This window comes from Platichthys flesus, chromosome 14, assembly GCF_949316205.1.
Source record: "Platichthys flesus chromosome 14, fPlaFle2.1, whole genome shotgun sequence".
In the NCBI taxonomy this organism is placed as follows: Eukaryota; Metazoa; Chordata; class Actinopteri; order Pleuronectiformes; family Pleuronectidae; genus Platichthys; species Platichthys flesus.
The window spans coordinates 11,752,223-11,779,832 of NC_084958.1; the positions used below are offsets into that span (position 1 = coordinate 11,752,223).

The window sequence follows — 27,610 nt, forward strand, 5'->3', positions numbered from 1 at the left end:
ATCCTGCTGTTGCTCATATTACCACACTAATCCATACGCTTTAATTAACTGTCTGTTTTGGTTTGTTCGCTTGCATTTGATATTTCCAGTCAGTAGCTGACGACTGACTCCATTGAACTGATTCTGCTGTCATGCTGCATTGCACCTGCTGCCTATCTAACGCATGTTCTATCGCTGTCATGGATGCACTGTCTGTCTGCCTCCAGCATGCTCAGGCGAGGAGATGCCTGCATAACCATGTCTGTTTCTAACAGATCTACCTGTTCTTTTGTCTCTTTGTCTCTTTCTTGTCTTCAACTTCTGTGTCCAATTCTGGGTATCTTCCGGCCCTTATTTATTTTTTAAATTGTACCACATGCTTTGCACTTTTATCTGTGACATCACGGCAACTATTCGTCTCTTTTGATTTCTTGAAATCATGCACAAAAATGTTAACTTCTATCCAACTGTCTCTAGATTCTTTGAGTAGGGGGGAGGTGGCCCATGAAGATTCCAAGTAATGCTGTTGCACATTAAGGAGTGGAGGTTATGCAGCACATTTTTATTTTATTTAATTTTATTATTTTCCTGTTTATTTCTTATGTTATTTATTAGAAGCACCTCTGGATTCGCAAATCATCTATAAGCCGTTGCGCCCATTGTTTTTTCTTTTTTTAGCGTTTTACCGTAACTTTTTATTTTCAGCTTCAGAACATTTGTTATTTGTTAAACGTATAAGTTCCTGGACGATGTTTTTGCTTTCTGTCTGCCTTCCCTTTCCATCCTCTCCTTTCATCCAGAGATGTTGGTCCGTTACTCTCTCCCTGTCTCTTTCCGTTTCCTGTGTTGTGACCCTGGGGTTTCCTCTTCCTTCGACATCTCTAGTCTTCTTTTCCTGTTTTCTTACTTTGAAGCACCTACTTTCTGAATGGGCCTGACTCTGGTATACAGCCGTGTTTTTAAATAGATCCATGTGTTTTCTTCTTCTTCGCTCCTCTTTTCTTCCCCCTTTCCCCCCCCCCGCCCCCTGAAAACCCTCTTCTAACCCTCTCTTTATCTCCACTTCCCTGTCTCCCCCCCCCCTCCTGTCCCTGTTCCCCTTTTTTTCTCTTCTTCCTCTGCATTCTGTCTGCACCCTGATGTGTAGGAGCAACAGACACATGTACATAAGTTTTTAACTTATAAACATGCACATATTACCTCACATATCTCTTTTTGCTCGCACTCGTTCTTTCCCGTTCTGCCTCTTTCATGCTGTCTTGGTGTTCTTGACTGTGTCCAATGCTCACTCTGTAGTTGCCACGACACCTTATTATTAGAACCCTCGATCCACTCCTGTTCACATCTCCAATTCATTTGACTACACACTGTATCAGTTATGAATCTTATGTATTGTACAGTTTCTTGTTGTACAATGTGGCTGTCCCTTGCTACATTGCCTGTCATTGTCTGGAAGAGAAGTAGAGCTGCCTCTTTCTCTCTCTCTCTCGCTCTCTCTCTCTCTCTCTCTCTCTCTCTCTCTCTCTCTCTCTCTGCTCCTCTCTCTGTCTCTGTCTTTCTCTCCCTCTTTCTTGGCCTCCATCTATCCCTGCAGCGCCTCGGCTCTCCTCTGGCTTCTCTCTGTCTCCCTTTCAGTCTTCAGTTCTTCGTTCTCTTCTTTGTGTTTTCTTCCACCATTTTTATCCCTCTTGAGTCGCCCAGGCATGCAAGTGACCTATGAGTTCAGTCTCTCTTGATGCAACTTTCTCCCCACACTGTACAGTCGGCCGTGCCCCGACAGAGGCAGAATTGGACTTGATTCACTACTTTTACTTGTTCATCTCATGGGGACACAAATAGCAGGTCTATCTATTGATCGGCCCCCATGATACAAACACGAAAAAATAAAGAACCCATCGACTGCAGAAACACATCACGGCACAGCAATCTCAATGAAGTAAAGTTTGTCTCTGACACTTCAGCTAAAGTTTAGTCATTGCTTAGAGCAAGAAAAATGATAACAACACAATTAAAGTCACACATCTGAAGTGTCATTTGTTCAGCTTGAATGCATGAAAAGCCATAAGAAGAGAAACTGACTATAGGTGTCATGTCCTGGTTGAAACGTTACTCAAGAGTTTGTCACATATTATTTTGAGTAGGCAGCTCACTGTGATTGGTCGAGCTCCACACAAGATTTGTGTTTTTTTGTTGGACTCATCAATACCATACAGTAATTGGGACTAAACTTGAAATATCCCTTTTGTAATTATCTGTAAAAACCCTGAAGTTCATTCTCCCCCTTCCTGTTACCTCTTCTCTCCTCTCTCTCTCTCTCTCTCAATTTTTTTCTTGCTTTCACTTTCTCTCTCAATCTCTATCTTTGCTCCCTCTCTCTCTCCCTTTCCTCTCTCTCTCTTTCTGATTCTCTCCCCCCTTACTCCCTCGCCTCCTCCTTCTCTCTATCTCTTTCTCCCTCTCTCTCTCTGCCTTCCTTCTCCTCACTCCCCTCCCCGCTTTTCTTCTCCACCACCTCCTCGCCCCTCTACCCAACCCCACCCCACCCCTCCGCCTCCTCCTCTTCTACCCCAACTCTCCTCCTTTCCCAGTGCGCCGTGTGCCCCCTCGCTTCTCAATCTTCCCCTCCAACCACGAGATCATGCCGGGCGGGAGCGTCAACATCACCTGCGTGGCCGTGGGCTCGCCCATGCCCTACGTCAAGTGGATGCTGGGAACTGAAGACCTGACCCCCGAGGATGAGATGCCAATTGGCCGGAACGTGCTAGAGCTTAACAGCGTGCGGGAGTCTGCAAACTATACCTGTGTGGCCATGAGTAGTCTGGGCACCATCGAGTCCATCGCTCAGGTCCTCGTCAAGAGTAAGAGACGCTCCAATAACATTACTAACCACTTCGGCCTCGGAGAGAAAGAAGGGGATGAGGAGGGTGCTGCTTATAGAGAAACAGATTGGTTTTCTTTAGTATTTCCAAATTCATGTGTTTACAATTTTTAAATGTATCATACCCCCAAATTGTTTATTGAATAAGATTTGAATCAACTTTAGATTAGTGTGAGAACAACAAAAAGCATTTAATCAGATGGCGTTAACACTAGTATGCAGTAGTATATATAGAGTGCATAAGGATATATTAAAATAAGAAAGTGGGATAGTGTGAATGGATTTTACTGTGATATTCATAAGACATTTTCAGTGCAATTAATTACAGCTACTGTAGGACATGCCATTAATCTCACTAGGATATAAACAGTGTGGACTGAAAGTATAATTCTCATTCATTTCCCCCTCTCTCTATTCCTAAGCTTTGCCGAAGCCTCCCGGCACACCCATTGTCACGGAAACCACCGCCACCAGTGTGACCATCACCTGGGACTCCGGCAACCCAGACCCAGTCTCCTACTACATCATCCAGTACAGAGCCAAAGGGCCGGACAGCAAGTACGAGACTGTGGACAGCATCACCACCACCCGCTACAGCATCGGGGGGCTGTATCCCAACACCGAGTATGAGATCAGAGTGTCAGCCTTCAACAGCATCGGCCAGGGCCCCCCCTCTACGCGCGTGGAGGCTCGGACAGGAGAGCAGGCCCCGGCCAGCCCTCCCCGAAACGTCCAGGCTCACATTATCTCGCAGGACACGGTGATGGTCCGCTGGGAGGAGCCGGAGGAGCCCAATGGACAGGTGGGAGGAGGACTCAAAGAGTTCTTTATCAACTGCTGTCATACACATTTCCTTGCTTTTGTTGTCCGTCAGAATTCTTCTCTTCCCGTCATTCAAAAAAAGATGTACATTTTAATTCGGTTGCTCAACGTCTGCAGATTTTTTGTGCTGGAGTGAAGCCTGTCAAGAGAAACCTGCGTCCTCGCTTTCACAATGATTAATGATGCTGAGTCCGGTCAGAGTGACAGCTTCCATCTTGTGAATCCAAAGTTTCACTTCATGTCGTCTAGTTTCATTTTACTGGATTTATTTAAATAGCTTTTTCATAATTTACCCTGATCTCTGACCCATTCATAACTAGAATGGTTTACCCATAATTAAACTTATAATTAAATGTAAATCAATACTGTTGTTATAAATTGTACAACGTAATTTCTACACTTTTTTGAAACATTTTCTTGACCACCAGGACAGAGTGTACATATCCCCCACATTGGAAATTTCAAATCATTTTAGAAGGACTTTATGAATATTTAATGGATGATTTCTAACACACAATAATGTAGTCGTAAGCAGATGTAAGTGTTTATTTATTAATGTATTTTTCAACAACTATAACTCCTCCTGTGGACTTGCATAAGTGGAGGCAGATGGATAATGAATTTTAGCAAAGCATAGTTGTAATAATATAAAATATGTATGACTGCATAGGATGGTTTAGAATTGCAAACAAAGACAGTAAATTCAGAAACACTTGAAATGTCTGTATATTGGCTCTCCACAACACGGTAGAGTTTCGAAGGCTATTCCTTAAAACAAATGTTTATTTATGCTAAATAGGGAGACCTGAAGTAATGTGAAGCTGAAATGTAATTTTCCTGTACCTACTATACAGACTGACACGGTTAAAAACTGCACAGGAGGTTCAAATGTTAAATGCGTCACAAGCCTCACCAGTGGGAGCTTCACTCCAGGACACAGGTCCGTGTCTTTTTCAGGGATCGTGTCTTGCCAACGATTTCCGTCCTGTTGCTCCCTCGCCACTTCCCTCGCCCTCTAAAGAAAGAAATGGTAATTGGACTGTCCGCTCTAAGCTAAGCGCGCTCCCTCCTGAGGCCTATTTCCTGTTTCCAGCACACCTCACTGTGCAGTCGGTTCATAAAAGCTGCAGACTGAATTGAGAGCATATGGGGATTATAGATATTAAAGAATAATAACTGGAGAGGTGGCAGGGGTGGTGTGTAAGAGCAACGGCGTGGCGTCGGGATTACATAAACTCTGAACTTCCCATAAACAAATCCCGTAGGATGGAGTGTTTTGATTATATCTCGTGCTCTTCAATCTCAGAACACTCATCTCGTATTAGAATTGGAGCTTTCAATCTTAAAGTGCTTTTTCCTTTTTTTTTTTTTTCCATCAAGGTCAAATACATAGCTGCCTCCGAGATGTTAGAACATACATTTGTCACAATGACCTCTAACTAACACTGAACCAAACAATCCGCACAACCATCTGGACTAAAATAAAACAGCAGTTCATAGATGACGACCTTGGCTGTGTGTCTAGTTGTGTTGAAAGGTATTATGGCTTAGCGTGCGTGCAGGTCAGTGGGATTAGATGGACGATCACTTAATACAATCAAGTCGTGATGACCTTCACATTAGATCCCAAAGCAGAATCCAATATTCTGCTGCCCTTGGCTCTAAAGGACTTTCTTTCACGCTCACTTTTCGGCCTAGGTGAAGGGCTACCGTGTGTACTACACCATGGACCCGTCCCGGCCCATGAATGAGTGGCAGATTCATAACGTCCAGGACAGCGTGATCACCACCATTCAGAGCCTCATCACCTCAGAGACGTACACCATCCAAGTCCTGGCCTTCACCTCTGTTGGGGACGGACCCTTCTCGGACCCTGTCCATGTCAAAGTCATGCCCGGAGGTAAGTGTGTGGGACTGTGACTGTGAGTGTAAAAATAGTCATTGGTAGATGTGTGGTATTCTTTTTTGGGGCTCCAAGCCAAGACAGTGGCCTGAAGCGTTAGGTTTTGGATTGTCCGTTCATTCCACTCTTTTGAACACGATGTCTGAAGAACAACTTGAAGGAATTTCTTAAAATTTGGTACAAATGTTCAGCTGCACTAGTGCCTCAACTGATTTGCATTTGGTGGTCATAGGTCAAGGTCACTTTGCTCTTACAAGAAATTTTTGGTCTTGTGAACTGGATATCTCAAGATCGCCTTGAGAGAATTTCTCATAATTTGGTGGTCAAAGGTCAATATTATACACCCTTAAAAAGCCTTTATTTTGCCTACACTTTATCTACTACACACGTTGTTCTTGGGCAGTTGTCCACTGTAGACAAATAAGCTTCACCATTATGAATGGATTCTACCTGCTGGGCCAGAACTTTGGAAGCTTAGCAAAAAAAAAAGCAGCGAGTAACGGTCATAAAATACCTTGTGTCTCTGTGCTGTTTTTGTCCCTGCGCTGGCTGCTATGAGGTTCCAGGTTCAACGTAAAAGATAAACAAGTCTAACAGCCAGATGTCTTTATTTTTGAGAGACTCATTTTGGATTCCAAAATGAATTTGAAAGAACCTGCTCCACCCCCTCAACCCCCCACGCTTAAACACCTATTTGAAAGCTAAATATAAGAACAAATCTTGTGTGGTTTGATGGTGTGATGGACAGTTGTATTTCCCTTGTAACATTATTCCTATAAATCCATTAATAATATAATATACTTATTTATATAGTTTTAAAAGGATTTAATGTAAAAACAAAGGCAAACTCAAAGATATATACAATTTACTGAATTAATTACATTTAAAATGTTAAAATAGACATCTTGTAAATACATTTTAGCGTTAGATAAAGCCCTTCCAGTGAAATATGATGTATTTATCTGATCAGTGCATGCAAATGATTTTGCTGTGTGAAATAACCAGTATCTAATTTAAACCCATACTTTACATACATCATGTGTTCATGCACTGTAGGATCTCATCGCCCGTAGTGATAAGCTGTTGAAGAAAGGTCCTTAACTACATTGTGTTGTGTATTGTGTGAATTTTCCTGACTGTGTGTTGTTCTGTTCCTCTCAGTCCCCGGTCAGCCAGGGAAGTTTAGAGTGGGCAAGGTGACGGACACCAGCATAGAGGTGACGTGGGAGCCTGCCTACACCAAGGAGGGAATCGTCAACTATGAGCTGCTCTACAAACCAGTCAAGTTTGGCAGTTTGGTAAGACCTCTCATACTCTCTATAAACCTGTCTGCAGGGTGGATTTTCTTAAAAGACAGAGGGAGAAGAAAAGATGATGGAGTAAGAAAAAAAGATTATCCTAAGCGCTCTGCGCCGCTGTCTCGGCTTGCGACAGTCTCCTATCTTTTTCTCTCCAAATCTCCTTTAATGTTCCTGTTTCCCCTCCCCTCATCCCACCTCTCACCGTGTCCTTCTCTCCTCCCTCTCTCTCTCTCTCGCAGGAGAAGCTGACCTTTGGGCCGAGGAACTCTTACACAGTGGAGGGTCTAAAAGCGAACACCGAGTACTCCTTCTCCCTGGCCGCCATCTCCAGCAAAGGCATCGGCGCGTTCACTAACGAGCTGGTGCAGAGGACGTCCCAAGCCAGTACGTCTCAATTTGACTGGGCTCACATCATTTACCTGCATGCACAAACACACATTTCCCACAGAATTTGGGTTGTGTTGTGTTTCAGCCTTGTACACAAATCTCATGCAAATATGTTGTCCCTTACACGCACCCTTTTTCTCAAACTCACACACACACACACACACACACACACACACACACACACACACACACACGGACACGGACACACACAGACACACACACACAGCTTAAACAACATTGTGCTCAGCTCCTGACCTGGTAAAACCTGGGATCCTTCGCCGCATCGCTCCATTTGTCTTGTTTATCAACCCATGTGTCCGAGCCCCTCTACCCATCCATCTACGTTTGACTGTGCCTTTCTTCCTCCGCTCAACCTCCCGCTTTTTTCCACAGCCAAAACATCCTGACAGATGGAGATGGAGTACCGATTAATGTTTCACTCTTCCTTTTCTTCACCCTCCTTTCACTTTTTCTACTCTATCAGTGTCTAATGTCTTTGAAAGGGCAAAACTGTCTACCACTTATTGGCTAGCAGCCAATGGTGAGGAGCATTAAAGGAAGGTGGCTGGCCTGCTGTGTTGACAGGTAAGTGCCGGCCAGTCGGTATTTCACCGGTTCTCTCCCTCGTCTCATTTTCTCTGCTTTTCTTCTGCGGTCAAATAAGTTCCAGTATTTTTCGCTCCGGCGATATCAAGCCACTTTTTATAAATCTTCTCTCGAGAAGAGAAAGAAAAACCGCAGAGATAACGGAGAAACTGGTGCAAGGAAAAGAATAAATAAAGTCGTAAAGTGTTTGAGAAAGTCCTGCGGCTCGCGGCGCTGTCGTATTTCACCGGTAAGTTTTTGTCAAGCACAATTACTCAACAGACACAAAGATTCAATCTGCGTGTCATTCGTAGAACGCAGCACAGGAGACACTAAACGCCTTCAGACCGGCTCATTTCAGTCTTGCTTCCGCAAAGAAAGGTGGTACATCGGCGGAGCTGGGTGGAAAGGGGACGGGGAGGGAGGGAGGGATCAGGGAAAGGAAGGTGCCTGATAAGCCGACTATTTCATGCAGCAGAATTCATTTCCCAGGGAGGTTATGTGCGCTTTGTTATCGCCAAGCTTTGGTGCACATCTAGATTGTCCCCTGAGGCCAACAGAACAGTGGCTCTACGGCTGAGTGGATAGATACTTGAACCTGTCAGCTATGACTATTACACTCCCACACATACACACACGCAATACACTCCTGCATTCGCACACAAGCCCGGACGCCTCGGCCGTGCTCGCCCATCTGTATGTGTTTTTTTAAGGAACATTATATATGGTGAGTGATACATAGGCTGCACAAATCTACGGTGGTGGAGGTGTGTGGTCTGTTCTCCATGTTTGCTGCAGTCAACATCCCAGCCTACTTCCTCTATTTCCATTCTTGCCTTCTCCATCATTCTAGCCTTGACTTTATGTATTCGTCTGAGTGCCTTTCTCATCCAGGATCTGTGTTGTTGCTGCTGTTTTATTTCAAACCTGCCTCCTAAATCCCTTCGGCCCTGTGTGAGATCTCTTTTTAGTTTGTTTCCCCCCCTCTTCTCTTCACTCTGTGAAAGCCAGGGACCTGCTCCTATAGTCGGCCCATGGACAGTCTCAGACCACTCTATTATCACGAGGACGCAAGGATTATGCCACCACGGGGCTGGTGTTGTGAAATGCGTATATTCGTCTGTGCTGCTGTGCAGTGAACTGTGAGGCCTGCTTTAGGAAGAAAGACTCTATTTGTTTTTCATTCATAAATCTGGATCCTTTCAAGCCACAAGCTACAAAGGATAAAATATAATCATCAGGTATCGGATACACATTCTCCTTGGGTATAATTAAGTTGTCCACTCAGGGTCAATACTCTTGTCTCTGGTTTATTTCATTAGGCTCTAAGTCTAACATTATGCTTTTACATTACGTGGCTGTGCCCCTTTTTTTGTCTGAGCCATGATTGTCCTTGTGTTATCTCTTTCAGTTCAGTTTACCTTAGTCTTTTTATTGTTTCCTTTTTTTTATCCTTTACCACCCACCTCTGTACTGGTTTTTTCCCTCTTGTTTTTTCTTTCCTCATTTGTCAACCCTTTTCTCTTGGGTCTCTTCCTGAACTCTTTGCCAAATGCCCTCCTTGCCCCTTGTCCAATCAGAGCCCTCTGCTGCACCCAAGGGTGTTTCCTGCGAGAGTGCCAGCTCCACCTCGCTGAGGGTAAGTTGGAGGCCGCCTCCAATCGAGGGCCAGAATGGCGACTTGGCAGGTTATGAGCTGAGGTACCAGAGAGTTTCTGGGGCAGGCGGCCGTGGTCAGGGCCAGGAGTTGAAGGGGCTTCCTATCCCAGCCCAGCAGGGGCAGACAGTGGTTGAGGGGCTGGAAAAATGGAGTTGGTACAACGTCACCGTGGCTGCCTCCACCACAGAGGGGACTGGACCCAGCAGTCCGACTGTGCTTTGCAGGACTGATGAGGATGGTAAGGATGAGAATCGTAGATCAGACCTGAGTACTATTGATTGTTTAGTTGATTATTTACTGGCTAGACTGCTGGTCACTTAATTAATTCTGCATTTGTTTGTGTGTGTGTGCGCTCAGTTCCCGGCGCACCCCCTCGTCAGGTGGACGTCCAGCCACTCAACTCCTCAGCACTTCGAGTCACCTGGCGATCGGTTTTGCCTCGATTACGGCTAGGCCAGATCCGAGGCTACCAGGTGCACTTCAGCCCGGCAGAGGGCGGCGAATCACGTAACCTTCCCCGCATCAAAGACCTCTTATTGGATGAGTCTCAGGTGACCACCGAGGATTTAGCTGATTAAAAGATGTTCATTTATCCTATCATCTAACCTCCCTCCCTCCTTTGGCCCTTTGACTGACTCACTTCTCTCTTCTGTCTCGGCTGCCTGCGGGGTGTGTCATGTCTGTGGGAGAAGATGGAGGAGGATGACTCAACTCAATACGTGAGTGCAGACATTCCATCGTCTTCTGCTTTTGTTAACAGAGCCATGGAATCCTCATCAAGTTTGTCCTCCAGAGATTTAATTAGATGCTGTTATGAAACTTTTTGTGACTGTTTATCTATGAATTGCAGTGTTTGCAGACAACACCCTCATTAGCTTGGATAGATTATTCACGATTCATTCAACAGTTCATTTCATTTGACCGTTCACTCATTTAGATTTACCAGCATTTTGAACCTGCAAGATGGTTAGCTGTGAAGTCCAGTAGTCTGTCAATTCTTCAATTAGTTATGTTTCTTTTTTGTATGCCTCTACACTGGCGACAGTCTGTGACATGTTGTTGTTTTTTTCTATTGGTTCATTGATCTGTCCGTCCAGTGAACACGATATCTCAACAGCACCTTAAGGGAATTTCTTTCAATTTGGGTCAGATGTTCAGTTTGACAAATGGATGTAATGATTAGATTTGGGTGATCAAAGGGCAAAGATCAAGGTGACGGTTGTCTCACAAATCCTGTTTTTGGTTTCTTGAACACCTCAAATCTGCCTTTAGGGAATTTCTAAATATTCTGACCAGTTGTCACTTGGACAAGGGTCACAGTGACCTCATATAATTCTGGAAATGTATGTAGACAGAAAGTACACTTGTCATACCAGATTAAGTTTGCGAGCCATTGTATTGAACTGAACTGAATAAATGATTTATCAAAATATAATGGTGTTATGTGTTTCCCTCACAGGAGCTGATTTTGGGTATTCTGAAACCAGAGACTGTGTACTCTGTCTCAGTGGCAGCATACACCACCAAAGGGGATGGAGCGCACAGCAAAGCCAAGCTGGTGCAGACCCTGGGGATCGGTAAGCATATGCCAAGTATACAATTCAGTGCACTAGATTTAGTCACATACTCAAGCATTGATCTTACAGTAAGCTGCATCTGCAGTAAATAAACCAACAAATCAATTATAATTCCTCTACAACATTTACATGATATATGTTTTCTATATTTTTATAATGCAATTGATTTTCTGCTGCCTCCCCTGTTGTTTGTAGTGCCTGGCCCTCCCTCACTTTGGGTGCGTCCGGGATCGGGTCCATCAGTGGTGGTGCGGTGGGCACCTCCTCCAGAGTGCTCTGATTTAGGCCCTGATGCCCGGGGGACCCCAGTGGAAATCCAGGGCTACCGCCTACTGTTTGGCCTGAAGAATACCACTTTAAACACCACAGTGGATTTCACAAATCGGGAGAAAAACTTCACTGTCAAAAACCTCTCCCAAGGCTCCTCCTATGTCTTTGTCCTCTCCGCAAAGAGCCGAGCAGGCTATGGTGATGTAGTGCAGCAAGAAATAACAGTTCCCATGTTCCAACCCTTGGGGTACCCCAAAATATCTGACTTTGTTAATGCCACTTGCTGCTCCCTCGAGCTGTCCTGGCTGCCCCTTGCCCCAGAGGACTCCAACGGTATCATAACAGAGTACACCATAGCTTACAAAGAGGCTGGAGGCCCCAATCCCTCTGCTGGCCCCAACTCCTCTGCCTCACCAGCCCTCCCTTCTCCCCCATGGCTGATCACACTACTGGCGAGTGATTCCAGCTACATCATCTTGGGCCTTAATCACAGCACGGCCTACGAGTTGCAGCTCAGAGCCCACAACAAGGCAGGGCCCGGCCCCTTCAGCCCACCTCTGGTTTGCCAAACCCTGGCTCTTGAAACAGGTAGGGTGGGCCTCAGGCCTCAGGAACACCCTGCACCTTCTAAGCACTGGTTCAGCTTCACATCTCTGCTCCCCTTCCCGTGGATTTCACTCCTAAACACTTAAATAAGTAAAGTCTGGGCCAGTTCTTGCAGGTCAGTCATTCACCTCGTGCACCTCAGAGAAGCTGAGAACTGCAAAGTCCAGGGGACTACGACTACTCTTACACAGTCACTCACTTATACCTTCATCACCTACCCTTCACCACCAGTGGGATCTGGCAGAAATTTTGCTGCAAGAGCACTGCTTATCACAAACCCTCAGGTAAAAGTCAATACAGGGCTCTGATATACAGTCTCTAATATAGAAGGTAAGTGTTCAGTCTAAATTCAAGTGAAAACCCGCATCTGGGGCTGGATCTGCAGGTAAGCTCCTTATCTGATAGACCTCCTGCCACCTTTTCCAAAGCCTTTGCTGACATGCCGAATTCTGAGTCCGACAAACACCACCTTACACTCTGAGAATGTGGCATGTCACATTCCTGCAGCTCTTCTGTCTCTTACTTTGACTTATTACTCTTGCCATCCACTCTCCTCATCACCTGCCCATCCTCCTAACCGTCACATCTTCTTTCCCAAAAGCAGAACTGACTGACATGTTCTCCGTTGCAGGTCTGCAGTTTTGAAAGCAGTGGAGCCTTTGATGTGAATCAAATGCTTCCATCATCAGTAACTCTATTTCTTTTTTTGTTTACTTCCCAGATGTCCCAAGGAATTTTTCAGTCAATCTGGCCACTAAGACCAGTGTTCTTCTGACCTGGGAGTTTCCAGAGAGCAGCAATCCCTATCGCTTCAGTGTATGTCCATAAACTGGTGCATGTACTCACCTAATAATAATAATGATAATGTATTAATACGATATAGCCAGAGAGGGTTACAGAGGATGATACGTAACATCACCATAGATTTAGACTCCTAACTGAGAGAATTAACCTTAGGACCTACTTTTACACCCGAGGGATGTCGGCACCTCTAAAGCCCACCAATTATCATGTTGTATCTAATTTGTTTGTTGCAGACGAAAACGTTTTGCAGTGTGTCATATACTATTTCTTTGTTTCCTAGCAACTGGTCCAGGCCAAGAAATATGTTTAAACTTAATAGTAAAACAATTTGTAACTTTACTCTGTTGTTTTTATGGATTAACAAATGTGATATATTATCTTGCAGCTTTAAAAGTGCTGGTAGGCAGATTTAGTTAACTCCAGACAGAGTCTTTAAGGTAATAGTTCTTAGTCTTCTCCACATCTCTGCCACAAAGCAAATGAGTAAAATTCCTCAAATGCTGGGTGTTAAAATATTAAGTACAATATAATATCATCAGTGCTCGATATATAAATATTCATCTTGCCTTCGATCTCACTTCCCAAACCTTCTCCCGTCTGCCAGGTGGAGTATAACCGGCAAAAGGTGGAGGTGGACGCCAGGCTGAGAAAGGCAGTCATCCCAAACCTTCAGCCTGACACCAGCTACGACTTCAAGATCACCGCTCCCGAAGGCAACATGGGAGGCCTTCGCCACCGCATCACCGCCAAGACCTCTCCGCCAATCACCATCCGCCGCCCTGAAATCGATCACACCCGCGACACTGAGACCACGGTCACGATAATCCTGCCGTCGCTGGAAAATCGCACTCCTGTCAAGTAAGGCGGAAAGATGCAGTTGTCGATATTGCTAGGCCTTTTCAAGTTGTTGTTGTGGATTTCAAAAGAAAACATGTGTGGCATGATGATAGCCTTACCTGGTGTCTAGGATACCGTCCTATGAGGAGGAAAGATGAAAATAGGTAAAGACATGTTTGTTACTGTGCAGCCGGTGTTATGTTGTTTGTTTTCCTCTGTTCCCGAAGGAATGTTTATGTTGTTGTGGTTCCGCTGAGGAGAGCCCGCGGGGTCATCAAACACCTCAAGAGTCCTGATGAAATGGACCTAGAAGAGGTGAGAACCACAACAATGACAGCCGCACCCACTGATGCCTGTGCCTGCAAGCAGGAGAGGACCTATAAACATGCACACACGCACACAAACACATACACACACACACACATACACACACACACGCACACGCACGCACGCACACAAACACACAGACACACAATCCCATAGCTAAGAACTCCTGTCAGCACTTAGCCCTTTTAATTCATTATCAGCGCTTAAAAATGTGTAATTTGTTCCGGTCTGTGCGTCTTCCTTCTCTCTGTTTCTTTCACAACATTAACAATTTCCCATGTCTCACCTCTCAGCTGTTGAAAGACATCAGTCAGAGGCAGAGGGATTCTCGGCAGCAGAAGCAGGTGGACCTGCGTCGGGCTTACATCACAGCCCGTTTCACACCTGCCACGCTGCCGGCCTTCTTCACCCTGGGAGACCAGCTGGACTACGGGGGCTTTGAAAACCGAGCGCTCGAGCCGGGGCAGGAGTACGTCTTCTTCATCCTGGCTGAGCTCAACTCCACCACCGGGGTATGAAAGCCACCGCGTCACATCTCTTTTCTGTCTAGCGCTTATTGCCGTTTTCCCTCTGCCTGTGTTTGTCTTCCGCCCCTCACTGCTTGACGTCAGTCAGAGCGTTGTAAGCAAAAGGCAATAACCTTCGCGTACTTCCGCCATCACTGTTAATAAAGAGCGAGTGTACCCACTGTGGCAGCAGAAGAGATATTGTCTGGTGCTCTCATGATATATATGCATTTGAATTGGAATAGAGGTAAAAATACAGCCTGAATTATGATAGATTTTATTCTCTATTAGAGCACTTTCAGCCCTGGAGATGCCCTTCAATGGTCCTTTAGAACCAATAAAAATGAACTACAGTTCACCACAAATATGAAACACTACAGCACCAGTAAGTACTGGTACTTTATACGTTGTCTGAAATGCAAAGACAGATTTAATGTGAACTCGTATGCACTTGAAACCAGTCATTACAGAAATGTCCCGTCAGTCCAATGAAAGTGCCACAGATGAAACTACAAAAACTTTGAAGGGTAATTTATTTTCAAGAGCATTAGATTCATCTCTGTTGTTATTTGTGTACTGTACTGATTTGGTATTTAGTGTCTTCTCCTCTGATATCCTCCACTGAGACTGAAGTAAATATTAAAAAACCTTTTTAACATAACCCTTCCTTTACATACCCTGGCCAATTCGAATCAATTCATTCAGTCTTGGTTTTCGTTAAAAAGAGAAGCAACACTCGCTGTGTGTTGTACATGTTTTCTGACCGTGTCTGGACATTTGTTTTTCAGAAAATGTACGTGGCCAGCCTTTACACAGATCCAGTAATCGCCCCTGATTCAGACCCTCAGCCCCTCGACGCAGGTGACGGTCTGATCTGGGTGGTGGGACCGGTCCTGGCTGTGGTCTTCATCATCTGCATCGTCATCGCCATCCTCCTTTACAAAAAGTGAGTAGGATGAACTGTCAAATTTAGAAACTTGAGACGAACTTAGACTTTTTTGGTCAGGCTGCAGGTAAATGCCACAGCAGCTTTGATTTATTACTCTCAGTGGCTTTACAGGCTGGCTTTACTTTATATTTTCTTAAGGTCAGCAAATTTCATGATAACAGCCACGTCTGTCTTTCCAAACATTTCACACATAACAAGTGTGTGTGTGTGTTTTGGGATGTTTAAATCTTCAATAAGGCATCACACATTTATAGTTTGAGTTTCAGAACATTTTACACAACAAAAGAATATCACCAGCCTTCTTGCAGCAGAATTGTTTAATGTCCAGCATCCTCCTACAAGCGCTCCATTTTCAGACTGATATTCATCAAATTTGCTCCAGTTTAGAAGTTTTGTTCTCCCCTCAGGCAGCTATCAAACAGCCTAGCCCTGCTCTGGGCTCGTGATATCTGCTGCAGGCCATCAAGCTTTTGAATACTAATGCAAAATATTGATTTTCCTCTCTAACAATCTGTCTGTTTCCTTCCTTTTCTTCCTCTAATTATTCCTTTGTTCGCTCTTGTTTCACTGGAAGCAGCAAACCCGACAGGTAAGATTAAATCAAGCTCTTTGTTCGTTTTGACCCGCAGCAATTACATGATACCAGAGAAACTGGTACCAAGCCGCAAAAGACGGCACATCAGTTAATGCACTTTTCAGTTGAATCAAGTAGCCATGCCAAGGATGTGTCAGAAATGAGTCTGGTATTCTCCCCCCGGTTGAATTCTCTCCCCGGTTGTTTGCATGTGCTAATTGCTCTTTTGATTTACTGGTTTCCGAGCAGCAAGCGCAAGGACTCGGAGCCCGGAACCAAGAGCCTTTTGGGTAATGCAGAGATGATGGCCCATCATCCAACGGACCCCGTGGAGATGAGACGCATCAACTTCCAGACTCCCGGTACGAAGCCCACACACGGACACCCAGACACACATTCTTTGCCCCCTCATAATAAACTAAACTTCTCATTGCTCATCGTTTGATGATGAAATATTCATCATCCAGACAAGATTGTTAAAATCCTCCTCCGCCTCAAAACCAACACGCACATTCCAGCTTCCAGTTCTCTCTGAGAGCAAAATGGCCACCGCCCAGGTATTACAGGCAGCGTCAAGTCACGGCTGAGTCATAACGGTGTGACAACATCTCATCATCTCCGCTCGCCCACAATCCACATGCTGTGCTGCAGACAGCGCATCAGAGCAGACAGATTCACAGAAATCAGTCTTTATCACGGTTCTGAGTGGAGCTCACTGGTGGTAATGATTTGTTGTATCATAGGTGTGTGATCATTTAATAAAGGGGATCGACATTGTCCTCGCCAGCGTCACCAAGAAATCTCCCACTGTGAAGTAACTACATGGATTTTGCTGCTGCCTACCCCCCCCCCCCCCCCCGCTGAGGAGGATCTGACAACACAGCTGCTCTGGTTGTGGCATCAGGCCAGTGATGTTCAATTAGCAGCACCAGCTTCCGTGGAATTGAATCACTCTTCTCACTTTATTTTTTGTGGCTGCGGTTCATGAAAGCTTCCCTGTTGAAGAGGGGACGCGACGTGTCAACACCGGGACGAGATGAGCCACAGCACAGAGGTTTAGAAGGTCCCTGCCAGGAACAATCAATGATGGCATTTTCACTTCATCCATGGATGAAGGATACTTTTTTCATCATGTTCCTGGGAAGGAAAGTAGAACCCACAGAATAAAGCAGCGCCGCTTTTCCATCATGAGATCTATTTTTTTTTAAGCTCCCTCCACACACACACTTCTCCTCCCCTGAGATTTGAGCCTTTGAGATTCTCGACAAAGATGAAATTTGTCCGACAAAACTGGCCGATTGTATCTGAGGTTATTTCGGTGGTGACGGGAGCGTCTGTGGTGATTACCTGCGGGTGCTGCGGGTGCTGCAGCAGAAGATAATAACCGATGACATGAGCCTGTTTTTGACAGCTGAAGCGGCAGAATGACATAAGTGTTTTTTTTTTTATAGCACATAGAGATGCATAACAATCCGAGACACACCAGGAATGCATTCTGACATCGGTGCTAAATGGATTGTTTGTTGTATGCAGAGCAGAGTTACACTGATTTATTGTTGAAGCTATTTTGCTTTTGAATGGAGAATGGATTGCTATAGCTCTCCCCTTTCTCCAGCTGAGAAAAGAATCGTCTGCAGGAGGCATAGGTTTGCTAAAACTGTGTGCGTGTTCGTGTGTGTGTGTGTGTGTGTGTGTGTGTGTGTGCGCGTGTGTGTGCGCACAGCCCTCCTAATTAGTGTTCAGTCTGTGTTTGTTTTCTCTGAGTCGTTGCTCCTCTGATCACATAGAAAGCAATTCATCAAAGAAAAACAATTTGCAAACAGGACCTGCCTCACTTTGTCCTCGCACATGGATCAAAATGGATTTTCTGCCTCAGCGTGTTCCTCCATCATATGTGATATGTTCCCTGATTGCATAATTATCATCACGTCTTTGCAAGTTGAGGGATGTCAGCGTGGAGTAATGGAGGTCATGCGGCTGAACTTGTCTTCACCTTTGACCCTTGTTGTGAACGCAGGAATGATGAGCCATCCCCAAGTCCCCATCAGCGAGCTGGCGGAGCACATCGAGCTCCTGAAAGCCAACGACAACCTGAGACTCTCGCAGGAGTACGAGGTGAGAAACCGCTTACCCATTCCTCGCATTGAAAACGTTCTCATTTCTCAGAGATGTTAAGCCTGTTAAGCCTCCGCTTCATAAAGCAAATCTTATTTAACATTTGTAGCTCAGCGTGCAGACTATATGTTCATGATTTATTCAGTGGAGCAATTAATTGCTGCAACTCGTCAACAGTCCAGTGCACTCGCTTTCCATCAAGCTCAGATACACTACTTCACTGCTAATGTGTGTGTGTGTGTATTTGTGTGTTTGTGTGTCCCCAGTCCATCGACCCGAGTCAGCAGTTCACCTGGGAACATTCCAACCTGGAGGTCAACAAGCCCAAAAACCGCTACGCTAATGTGATCGCGTACGACCACACCAGAGTCGTCCTGGCTCCCATCGATGGTAAAAGACGAGCGAGTCGAGGAAGACGTTTAAAGATTCCAATGGGAGCGCCTGAGTGTGTTTGTGTTCAGGTGGAGTGAGCAATGAGAGGGGGGGGGGGGGGGGAGAGAGAGGTGTAGAGGTAGAGTTAGAGGGAGCACTGCATGATGGATGAAATCTGGAATTGCAAACTGTGCTCCGGCTTTGTGCAGTGGCATGAGACTGACAAACAGCGTGAGTGCATCCAAGTGCAGCCAGCACTCCTGCAGAACAAGAAGGGGGAGAATGGAGTTGATCTGGAGCTCATGAATTTACACCGACGCAGTCTTGTCTGTTTGTCGTCGTCCGCCAGTCATCCAGCTGCTGCCCGTATGAGGCCACGCTGGCTCGAGACGAACACCTCGTTATGGCGGTTGGATGTCATCCGCTGAGGTTAATTCGTTGTGTCACTTGATGCAGAACGCAGTTCAGTAAAGAGCCTCTCGTCTGCAGGTATCCTGGGGAGCGACTACATCAACGCCAACTACGTTGACGGCTACAGGAAGCAGAACGCCTACATCGCTACCCAGGGGCCACTGGGGGAGACGTTTGGGGACTTCTGGAGGATGGTGTGGGAGCAGCGGGCCGCCTCTGTTGTCATGATGACGCGCCTGGAGGAGAAGTCACGGGTAAAGAAATCAGGCCTTTGCCTACTGACCTATTTCTACAACATTCATTATCGCGATTACTGTTACATTCTTATAGTGTACATACGCAGCTGCTATTTCTAGGTCGAGTCTATTATGGGGTATCCAGTCCAGTCTGGAAACAATAACTTTCTTGTATCCGTGTAGATAAAGTGTGATCAGTACTGGCCCAGCCGCGGCACGGACACGCACGGGATGATCCAGGTCACCCTGCTGGACACGATGGAGCTGGCCACTTTCTGCGTCCGCACCCTGTCCCTACATAAGGTAAATGTCTTTGCTCTTCCCCTCCTCTTTCCACCTTTGACTCACCACTCTGCCCTCTCCTCTGATTTACTGTTGCTCCGCTGATCACTTGACTTTACGGTTGGGATCCTGAGGGTAATCGATTAGCCGGGGCTGCGTGGAGTGTTCAAACCAGGCCAGCGCTCCCGTGTCAGGTGCCGAGATGTGATCACCGGCGGAGGCAGAGCTCTGTCTTCCGGCGGAGGGCTAATCGAGGAGCGGCAGACTGGCGTGTCTCTGTGGCCTACTTACAGAACACAGGAACTAGGCCAAGTGCAGCTTCCAAGTGTTGCAGCCCTTCTCTGAATGTTTGTTGATGTGTTGTGAAACGTCAAATTAGGAGACACGTCTGACAGTAGAGAACAGTGCACCTGAAATATTCAGCAATTTGTTTCAAGCTCAAGTTCAATGTAGGAATATTTGAGATATAAACAGTGTCATTTTTCCCGGAACACAAATAAAAGCTTCCTAAATGCACTGTATGAAGAAGAATGTAATAATAATATTGAATGTTGCTGTGAGGTTGAAGCTTACTCATGTGTATGTACAGACGATAATGATTTCAGGGATAGTGACAACAGCTGTCTGTGCCTTTGCCCTACGTCAGAGCGGCAGCAGTGAGCGGAGAGAGGTGCGTCAGTTCCAGTTCACATCCTGGCCAGATCACGGTGTGCCAGAGTATCCCACCCCTTTCCTCAACTTCCTCCGCAGGGTCAAAGCCTGCAACCCACCCGACGCCGGACCCATCATCGCTCACTGCAGGTAAATCACTGTAACTGAACATTATATTAACCTTAAATACAACTTGTATAACCGTCATTACAACCTTAAAACACATTCAAATTCTTCACCTAAAGACTTCATGATTTCATTTGTCAGGATGACAAGTCTCTGTTAATGTGTCTGTGTAAACAGCTGCCGGTCCCCACAGCATGTGTAAGGCCTAGACCTCACATGACGCCTAGTAGTTGAATAATGTAGTTACATTTCCTCCACTGGCAAGCACCACTCTTTTTAACACCTCGTATAATTATGATGTCATTTACAATCTATAAAAACATGTATAAACTATAAAATCTATCAAATAATTCATCTTATACGTCTCTTCTAGAAAATATTGAAGGAGATGTTAGCTTGTCTATGTTAGCTTTGTCTGTCAAAATGCTGTACTCCCAAACACAAAAACACTCACAAACACACAAACACACACACACACACACACACACACAGAAAGACACATGTTTCTCTTAAAGAAATAGTTTCACATTTGACATTCTTTTGACGCGTTTCTTGCCGAGAATTAGAAGAGATTTGTACGACGCTTCAAAATGGATTAAATCAAGGATTACTCAATAATCAGAATCACTAATTACTCTTCCTGTACCAAAGGGCCATGGGGACCAACAACAGTTTTAGAATTTTAGTTTAATCCCAAAAAAATCAAATAATGGTAATTTTTGCCTATTAAAGATGTGATGTGGGGTTGTCAGCAGGGTGTTGTGTTCATGCTGTGAGCATGCATTATATAGTAATGTATAATATATATAATTTACACACTCAGATTTCAGTCACTTAAATAAAACATGTGGGCCAAATATAGTTCAATGGACTCTGTCATGAAGCTTTTTATCTTGCTCCAGAAAGTGAATATGTGTGTTTCCCAAAATGCCAAATTATTCTTTTTAAATGAAATGCCCTAAGCGGTCAACTCACATCCCTTTTATTTCCCCCCCCCCCCCCCCCCCCCCCCATCAGTGCTGGGGTCGGTCGCACCGGTTGCTTCATCGTCATCGACGCCATGCTCGAACGCATCCGACACGAACGCACCGTGGACATTTACGGCCACGTGACCCTGATGCGCTCGCAGAGGAACTACATGGTGCAGACGGAGGACCAGTACAGCTTCATCCACGAGGCCTTGCTGGAGGCCGTGGCCTGCGGCAACACGGAGGTGGCCGCCAGGAGTCTGTACTCCTACATGCAGAAGCTGTCCAAGGTGGAGACCGGAGAGCACGTCACCGGCATGGAGCTGGAGTTTAAGGTGAGAGAGGGTCCAGGGGGAAAGGGTTTTGAATTAGAGGGTTGGCAAAATTCAATTCAGAGGTTTTGTCTGGGAGGAAGAGGAGATTAGTGGTTTATACATTTTTTGATTTGTGCAGGCGCCTTAAAGTTTTTGATTGTATGCATGCACTTGTTTACTACCAATTCCTCATTATGGATTACTTGTTTCTCTTTTTCATTTAAATAGGGACAGTGCTCGTTAATCAGACAAAATACTGTAAATGAGCCTGAGCTAGCTGTATAAGCTTATTTTCATTTTTTCAAGTTTCATTAGATAAATAACGACAAAACTTATATAACTACAAATATCTACAGTCATGTTCATTTAACTGTTTATCCAACAGAAATGTGTCCATCATGTTCCTAGTCAGGTTAAGCACCAGCATATATAAAACAGTCGTAGCTTTGTTTATTAGCTAACCAGGCAAATATTCCTGCTCCAGATCCAAGTTTCGAAATGCCTTTCTTCTCTCTCTCACTCTCTCTCTCTCTCTCTCTCTCTCTCTCTCTCTCTCTCTCTCTCTCTCTCTCTCTCTCTTACTCTCTCCAGCGACTGGCCAACACCAAAGCCCACACGTCCCGCTTTGTCACAGCCAACCTGCCTTGCAACAAATTCAAGAACCGCCTGGTCAACATCATGCCCTATGAAACCACCCGTGTCTGCCTGCAGCCAATCAGAGGCCTGGAGGGCTCCGACTACATCAATTCCAGCTACATAGACGGATACAGGTGTGTTGTCCTCCCGCGGAGCACTAACGCGACCTGACCCCCTCGTCCTCCTATGATGGCTTGATGAGTGAGCGGGTTGGATGGGCTTTCACCACAGCACTCTCACCTGTCACGTCCTGTCAGATCTGTCATCACTGTAAACATTTGTCTCGCTGCGCTGCACTCGCTTCACTCCCCGCGAAGGGGGGGGGGGGGGGGGGGGGGGGGGGGGCTGCTGGGTGGATTGTGATGATTCAGGCCTTCAGAGTGGTCGCACACACGTGTTTTGACTGTTCCTCTTCTGGCCTGAAGCATTACCTCCTTTTTTAAAGTCCGATACTTGACAGTGGAAGGAACAGGAATGAGGGGACGAGGTGGCTTAATAATGTGTGTGTGTGTTTGTGTGTGTGTGTGTGTAGGCAGCAGAGAGGCTACATTGCCACCCAGGGTCCGCTTGCTGAGACTACAGAGGACTTCTGGAGGATGCTGTGGGAGCACAACTCCACTATAGTGGTCATGCTCACTAAACTGAGAGAAATGGGCCGGGTATGGACAGAATACCCAAACATGAATATGACAGGAAGTTTCATCGATGTTACACCGAACCCGTCAATACTGTTTTGTTCCTTTTCTGCTCCCCCAGGAGAAGTGTCACCAGTACTGGCCTGCCGAGCGCTCAGCCAGGTACCAGTACTTCGTGGTGGATCCCATGGCGGAGTACAACATGCCTCAGTACATCCTGCGGGAGTTCAAAGTCACGGACGCCAGGGTGGGTTCATGTCTGTGCTGTTTAAAGACTCCTGTTCTCCTGTTGTATGTAACGTTACACTCCTTGCCTTTCCTGCCCGATTCCTAATCCATCCGTGCTGTTAAAAGCCATCGGAGCAAATGTCCTATCGACCTGTAGTGTGTTCTGGTTAGCGAACACAATAGGTTAACACTATCGACTGGCCACCCCACATTCCTCATTCAACCACTCTCTCAACCAGATTATCTTAACAGACAGCGTGTAGGAGACCTTTGTGTGTGCGAGACCCTCAATGCACGTGCACATCCGCTCGGCCCGTGCACGGTGTGTGCCGGTCATAGATAACTCTAGTTAAGCCTGTCCTACACTGACGCCACATCGACAGATGCTCTATTGATCTCCATTAAAGGGGCGTCAGAAGGGCTGAGCAGAGGAGAAAAGATGTAATTGCGTCCTGAGTGGCTGACAATAGCAGACATACTGACGTTACAGCTTAAAGTTAACCACAGCCACTGATCCAGGGTCAGATATCACAAATCATTAGAAGGAAACAACAGGATATTCCTTTGTAGATGTTGAGATCTCAGTCCTCAGAATAAACATCTTGATTTGTATAAACTGCAGCAGATAGCTTGTCAGGTCAACGCAGCTTCTCAGTAAATATGTATCGGCCGTTGTTCTTATCATTTTCTCGCCCCTTTAGGACGGCCAATCACGGACAGTGCGTCAGTTCCAATTCACTGATTGGCCAGAGCAAGGTGTGCCCAAATCTGGGGAGGGCTTCATTGACTTCATTGGCCAAGTGCACAAAACCAAGGAGCAGTTTGGTCAGGATGGACCAATCAGTGTTCACTGCAGGTAAGCAGGGGGGATGATCTTCAGCAGCTCGTGGTGAAACTCTTCATTTCGACTGTGCTGTAAACTACAGTCCAATCTTCCCCTTCGTGCCTGTAGTGCTGGTGTGGGGCGGACTGGTGTGTTCATCACTCTGAGTATCGTCCTGGAGAGGATGCGTTACGAAGGAGCGGTGGACATCTTCCAGACCGTCAAGATGCTGCGGACACAGAGACCAGCCATGGTGCAGACTGAGGTAAATACTGGATCATGCAAGAAAAGACCCAAAACTATCAGTAGTGATTAAAACAATATTCTTATCTTTCCCATATTATATCCAACATCGTTTGGTGAGCTTGCTGAAGGGTTTTCTCCAGTTTTGTGTTTATGTGAAAATAAAAAATATATATCTTAAATACTAATAGTAACGTGTGGGAAATGGTTTCTATGTAAAGTGCCTTGAGATAATGTATATTATGATTTGGCGCTATATAAATTAAATTAAATTAAATTAAAATCGAATAACTACAATATATGCTGATTTTATTATGCACTCAAATTATCAAAATTCGAGATTTCTACATTTTCAAAAAAACTGTAGTTATTAAAAATGCTTTGTGATTGAAGTCTACAAATACTAATATCTCATTTGTCGCTGTTTATGTATCTCCAAACCATCATCTTGTCATCATTTATAAAAGATATAGATAATCCAGTGGGTTTTTAAATAGTTAATTTACCTTTTGTGTGCGTGTGTGTGTGTGTGTGTGTGTGTGTGTGTGTGTTTCTGTTAATCATTGAAGATAATCTGAAGAAGGTCCCCTCAATATGGAAATTCTAGTTTTTCTAGAAGACTCTTTTAAATACAGCATAGCAAATCTAAATACAGAAAACCTTTGCTGACAATTACATATTTAAAAAATCAGAGTTGTTGCATTATCGTTGTTATTGTCATGATAGGAGACTGGATAGTTGTTAGAAGCCATTAATGTAGAGTGTACTTTTTCTCACATCTTTTCTGTCTGTCCCCAGGACGAGTACCAGTTCTGCTATCAGGCTGCTCTGGAGTACCTGGGAAGCTTTGACCACTATGCAACGTAAGTGAAGAGACAACCACGCGTCCATCTTTCTGCTTCCGGGTCCACAAACAAACCGAGGAGAAAGACAGCAGTGGAACTTTTATGGGAGAACGATTCGAAGATGAATCTTGCACCAACAAGGACAAAAAGCAACAACAAAAACAGCAACAAGAAATCTGTGTCTATCAGCACCCACACTCATCAGGGCCTCCCCCCGACCCGAGGAACTGGTGTGTGTGTGGAGACTGTCCATGTGTAATCCATATACTTACCTCAGTGTTCCAGTGTGAAGGACGTATAATACATGTCTGTTGTGGTCAGCTATCTCCAATATGAACCAGTGAAATACAAACGGCTTCTGAACAGGAATTATGATACTATATGTGTATAAAATACAAAAAATATATATATAAAAAAACTAAAACACAAAGAGCCTGGATATTTGCTGCACCCTAAATGGGCTTTTTATCCTCAACTTTGTATCTATTGGTTTGATGTACTAAGGGGTTACAAAGTGCAATGGTAAACATTTCTGTGTGTCTGTGAGTCGAAGGTGTCCAACCGCTACCGCAGGTCGTTCTGATACTAGTTTAAAGCGGATGACCTGTTCACGCCTCAGCAGAAGTCTGCAGCATGGACTCACCACCCTGAGGACCGCTGGGCGAGGGGATGCTCATTCACCCATCGCACAGTGCCAAGGGGAAACCACGCAGCGTGAACGTGAACCGTGACCTACGAGGAGAGGTGGCTCCGTCCTTCATCCAGCTCTACCACCAAGTCAGACCAGAGGGACGCTCGCAAAAAATGCAGGCCAAGGATCCGTTCACACTCCCCCCCCCCACCCGCTCGCCGTCCTCGCTGCTTAACCACTGGCCTCAGAACAGTGATTAGAGCCCATCATAGCCTCGGCTGGGCGGAGATCTGTAGTCCGGCGCGCTCCTCACTCGACAAAGCTTGCTTGATATTTGCCGTCGTCCTTGTTCATCCTCCAGCTCAGATCCTCTTGATGTCAGTCCCATTGTGACAGTTCAACAGTGGCTTAGTGAAAGAGATGCTAATGAACAAATTTGAGATTCAGTCCCTTTCTCTCTCGAACGGAAAACAGTCCTCAGCCCCTTTCTGCAGACTTTTGTGTGTTTTTACTGTTCGTCTTTGCCTTACGCCGACTGAGTTCTTGTGTTTTAACATGCTGCCTAATGCTCATGCGTTGTGTGCTGAACCTTTATCGTCATCCAGTATCTTGAGGATGAAAGTTGTTCACCCCCGGTCACCTTCCTCCTCTGAAGCTTACCTAACTTCTTGCATCACTTTACGGTTAAACCCCTACGATGTTTTTTACTATTTAAGGCAACAACGGATGAAAGATCCCAAAAGAAAACAGAGCATAAAGCACAGATGGTGAATTGCCTGCGTTCAGCCGTCCTCTCCCCGTTCCCACCTCCGCCATTAAAAATCCCTCTGTCCCAAAACCTCACTGTACAGAACATCCCAACGTAACCAAGTGATGTGTCCCCCTCTGTCCTCTCCGGTACAACCGCACAAGCCCCTTGATATGGATATGCTATATATCTCTCCTCGATTTGACAGTTAATCGGGCCCACGTGATTGAAGAGCACAGCGATGTTCCAGTGTGTCAGACCTTTTGGGCAATTACACAATTTTGTACATACAGTCTTACCATTGGAGTCCTATACAGTACAATGACATACGTCTGAGCACAAGATATAACGTGGGATTGGATGTGATGTAGTTCTTATCGTCGCGAAAAAAGCCTTATTGTTATCGTTCACTTTGTCATATTTATCTCATATGATTTTCTAAAATATTTATTATTCTATTTTGTTACTTTTTACGTTTGTTTCTAATTATTTATTTGGGATATCTAGCAAATATAACCAATAAGCTGTTGTTTACCTGTTTCTTTGGCGAGCCAATGTAAAATTATGATATTGTCGCTGTTTGTTTTTTATTTTGAATGGTCCGTTCTGGTGCTTTTTTATTTGCTTTATTATGATGAAGTATGCCCTCTGTGTAGGGTGCTATTTGATACTGAATACTGATGTCCGACTAGTTAGCTAGAGATGTACGTTAGAGGCTCACATAGTTTAAGTTTCCAGTGATGCCCTTTTAAAGCCCTCCCCCCACTCCACCTCCGTACAGTAGCAGCCGCAGTGGTGTGACCCACCCCAGCGTGATAGGTTTAAGGGCATCAGAGAAATTAGATTTATAGAGCAGACACACTGTTGGTATATAGTTTGCCGGTGAGCACATGGTAGCAAGTGTATTTTTGACAGAGATTGGGTTAGAACCCGCCCAGCTACAAGCACCCTCGAAGGTATCGTTTAAATCTAAAAAAAAAAAAATTCTGATATGAACTTTATGTGTGGTCCAGAAGTCTTGACGATGTGTGACATATATAAAATATGTTATTCTTTCGATTTCTAATTATTGTGTCGAGAGAAATATAAAAGGAACACACACAAAACATAATATGAAATGTGTTGAGGGCCAGCTCTGATGACGCCACCCCCCTCACTTATGTACCTGTTCTTTCCTTTCAAACCATGGATGTAGATATTGTATCTTGACTTTGTATTAAAAGCAGGATGATTGGATATACCGCACAAAGCGCTGCTTGGTTTCTTGTGGTTTGTGTGCGTGTGTTTCTGTGTGTGTGCGCGTGTGCATGTGTTTGTCAGTGTTATGCACTCTTTGTCCACCAGATGGGACCAAAGTAACCCTAAGGTGAAATGCACTGCA

General features: G+C 45.2%; 1 protein-coding gene across 1 annotated transcript in view; it reads left to right on the top strand.

The window, feature by feature from the left end:
- Positions 1–27,610, top strand: part of LOC133968721 (receptor-type tyrosine-protein phosphatase S-like) — a 73,348-nt gene extending 45,738 nt beyond the window's left edge. The window contains exons 7-31 of the mRNA XM_062404906.1: positions 1,127–1,141; positions 2,568–2,837; positions 3,280–3,659; positions 5,378–5,579; positions 6,744–6,880; positions 7,123–7,267; positions 12,690–12,784; positions 13,377–13,630; positions 13,837–13,924; positions 14,230–14,448; positions 15,231–15,388; positions 15,969–15,980; positions 16,215–16,327; positions 17,983–18,080; positions 18,347–18,470; positions 18,942–19,117; positions 19,283–19,402; positions 20,028–20,182; positions 21,176–21,461; positions 22,032–22,210; positions 22,609–22,735; positions 22,833–22,958; positions 23,641–23,795; positions 23,892–24,027; positions 24,804–27,610. Of these exons, the coding sequence (XP_062260890.1) occupies positions 1,127–1,141; positions 2,568–2,837; positions 3,280–3,659; positions 5,378–5,579; positions 6,744–6,880; positions 7,123–7,267; positions 12,690–12,784; positions 13,377–13,630; positions 13,837–13,924; positions 14,230–14,448; positions 15,231–15,388; positions 15,969–15,980; positions 16,215–16,327; positions 17,983–18,080; positions 18,347–18,470; positions 18,942–19,117; positions 19,283–19,402; positions 20,028–20,182; positions 21,176–21,461; positions 22,032–22,210; positions 22,609–22,735; positions 22,833–22,958; positions 23,641–23,795; positions 23,892–24,027; positions 24,804–24,872 (3,839 nt within the window). The 3' untranslated portion in view covers positions 24,873–27,610. The remainder of the gene's footprint in view (positions 1–1,126; positions 1,142–2,567; positions 2,838–3,279; positions 3,660–5,377; positions 5,580–6,743; positions 6,881–7,122; positions 7,268–12,689; positions 12,785–13,376; positions 13,631–13,836; positions 13,925–14,229; positions 14,449–15,230; positions 15,389–15,968; positions 15,981–16,214; positions 16,328–17,982; positions 18,081–18,346; positions 18,471–18,941; positions 19,118–19,282; positions 19,403–20,027; positions 20,183–21,175; positions 21,462–22,031; positions 22,211–22,608; positions 22,736–22,832; positions 22,959–23,640; positions 23,796–23,891; positions 24,028–24,803) is intronic.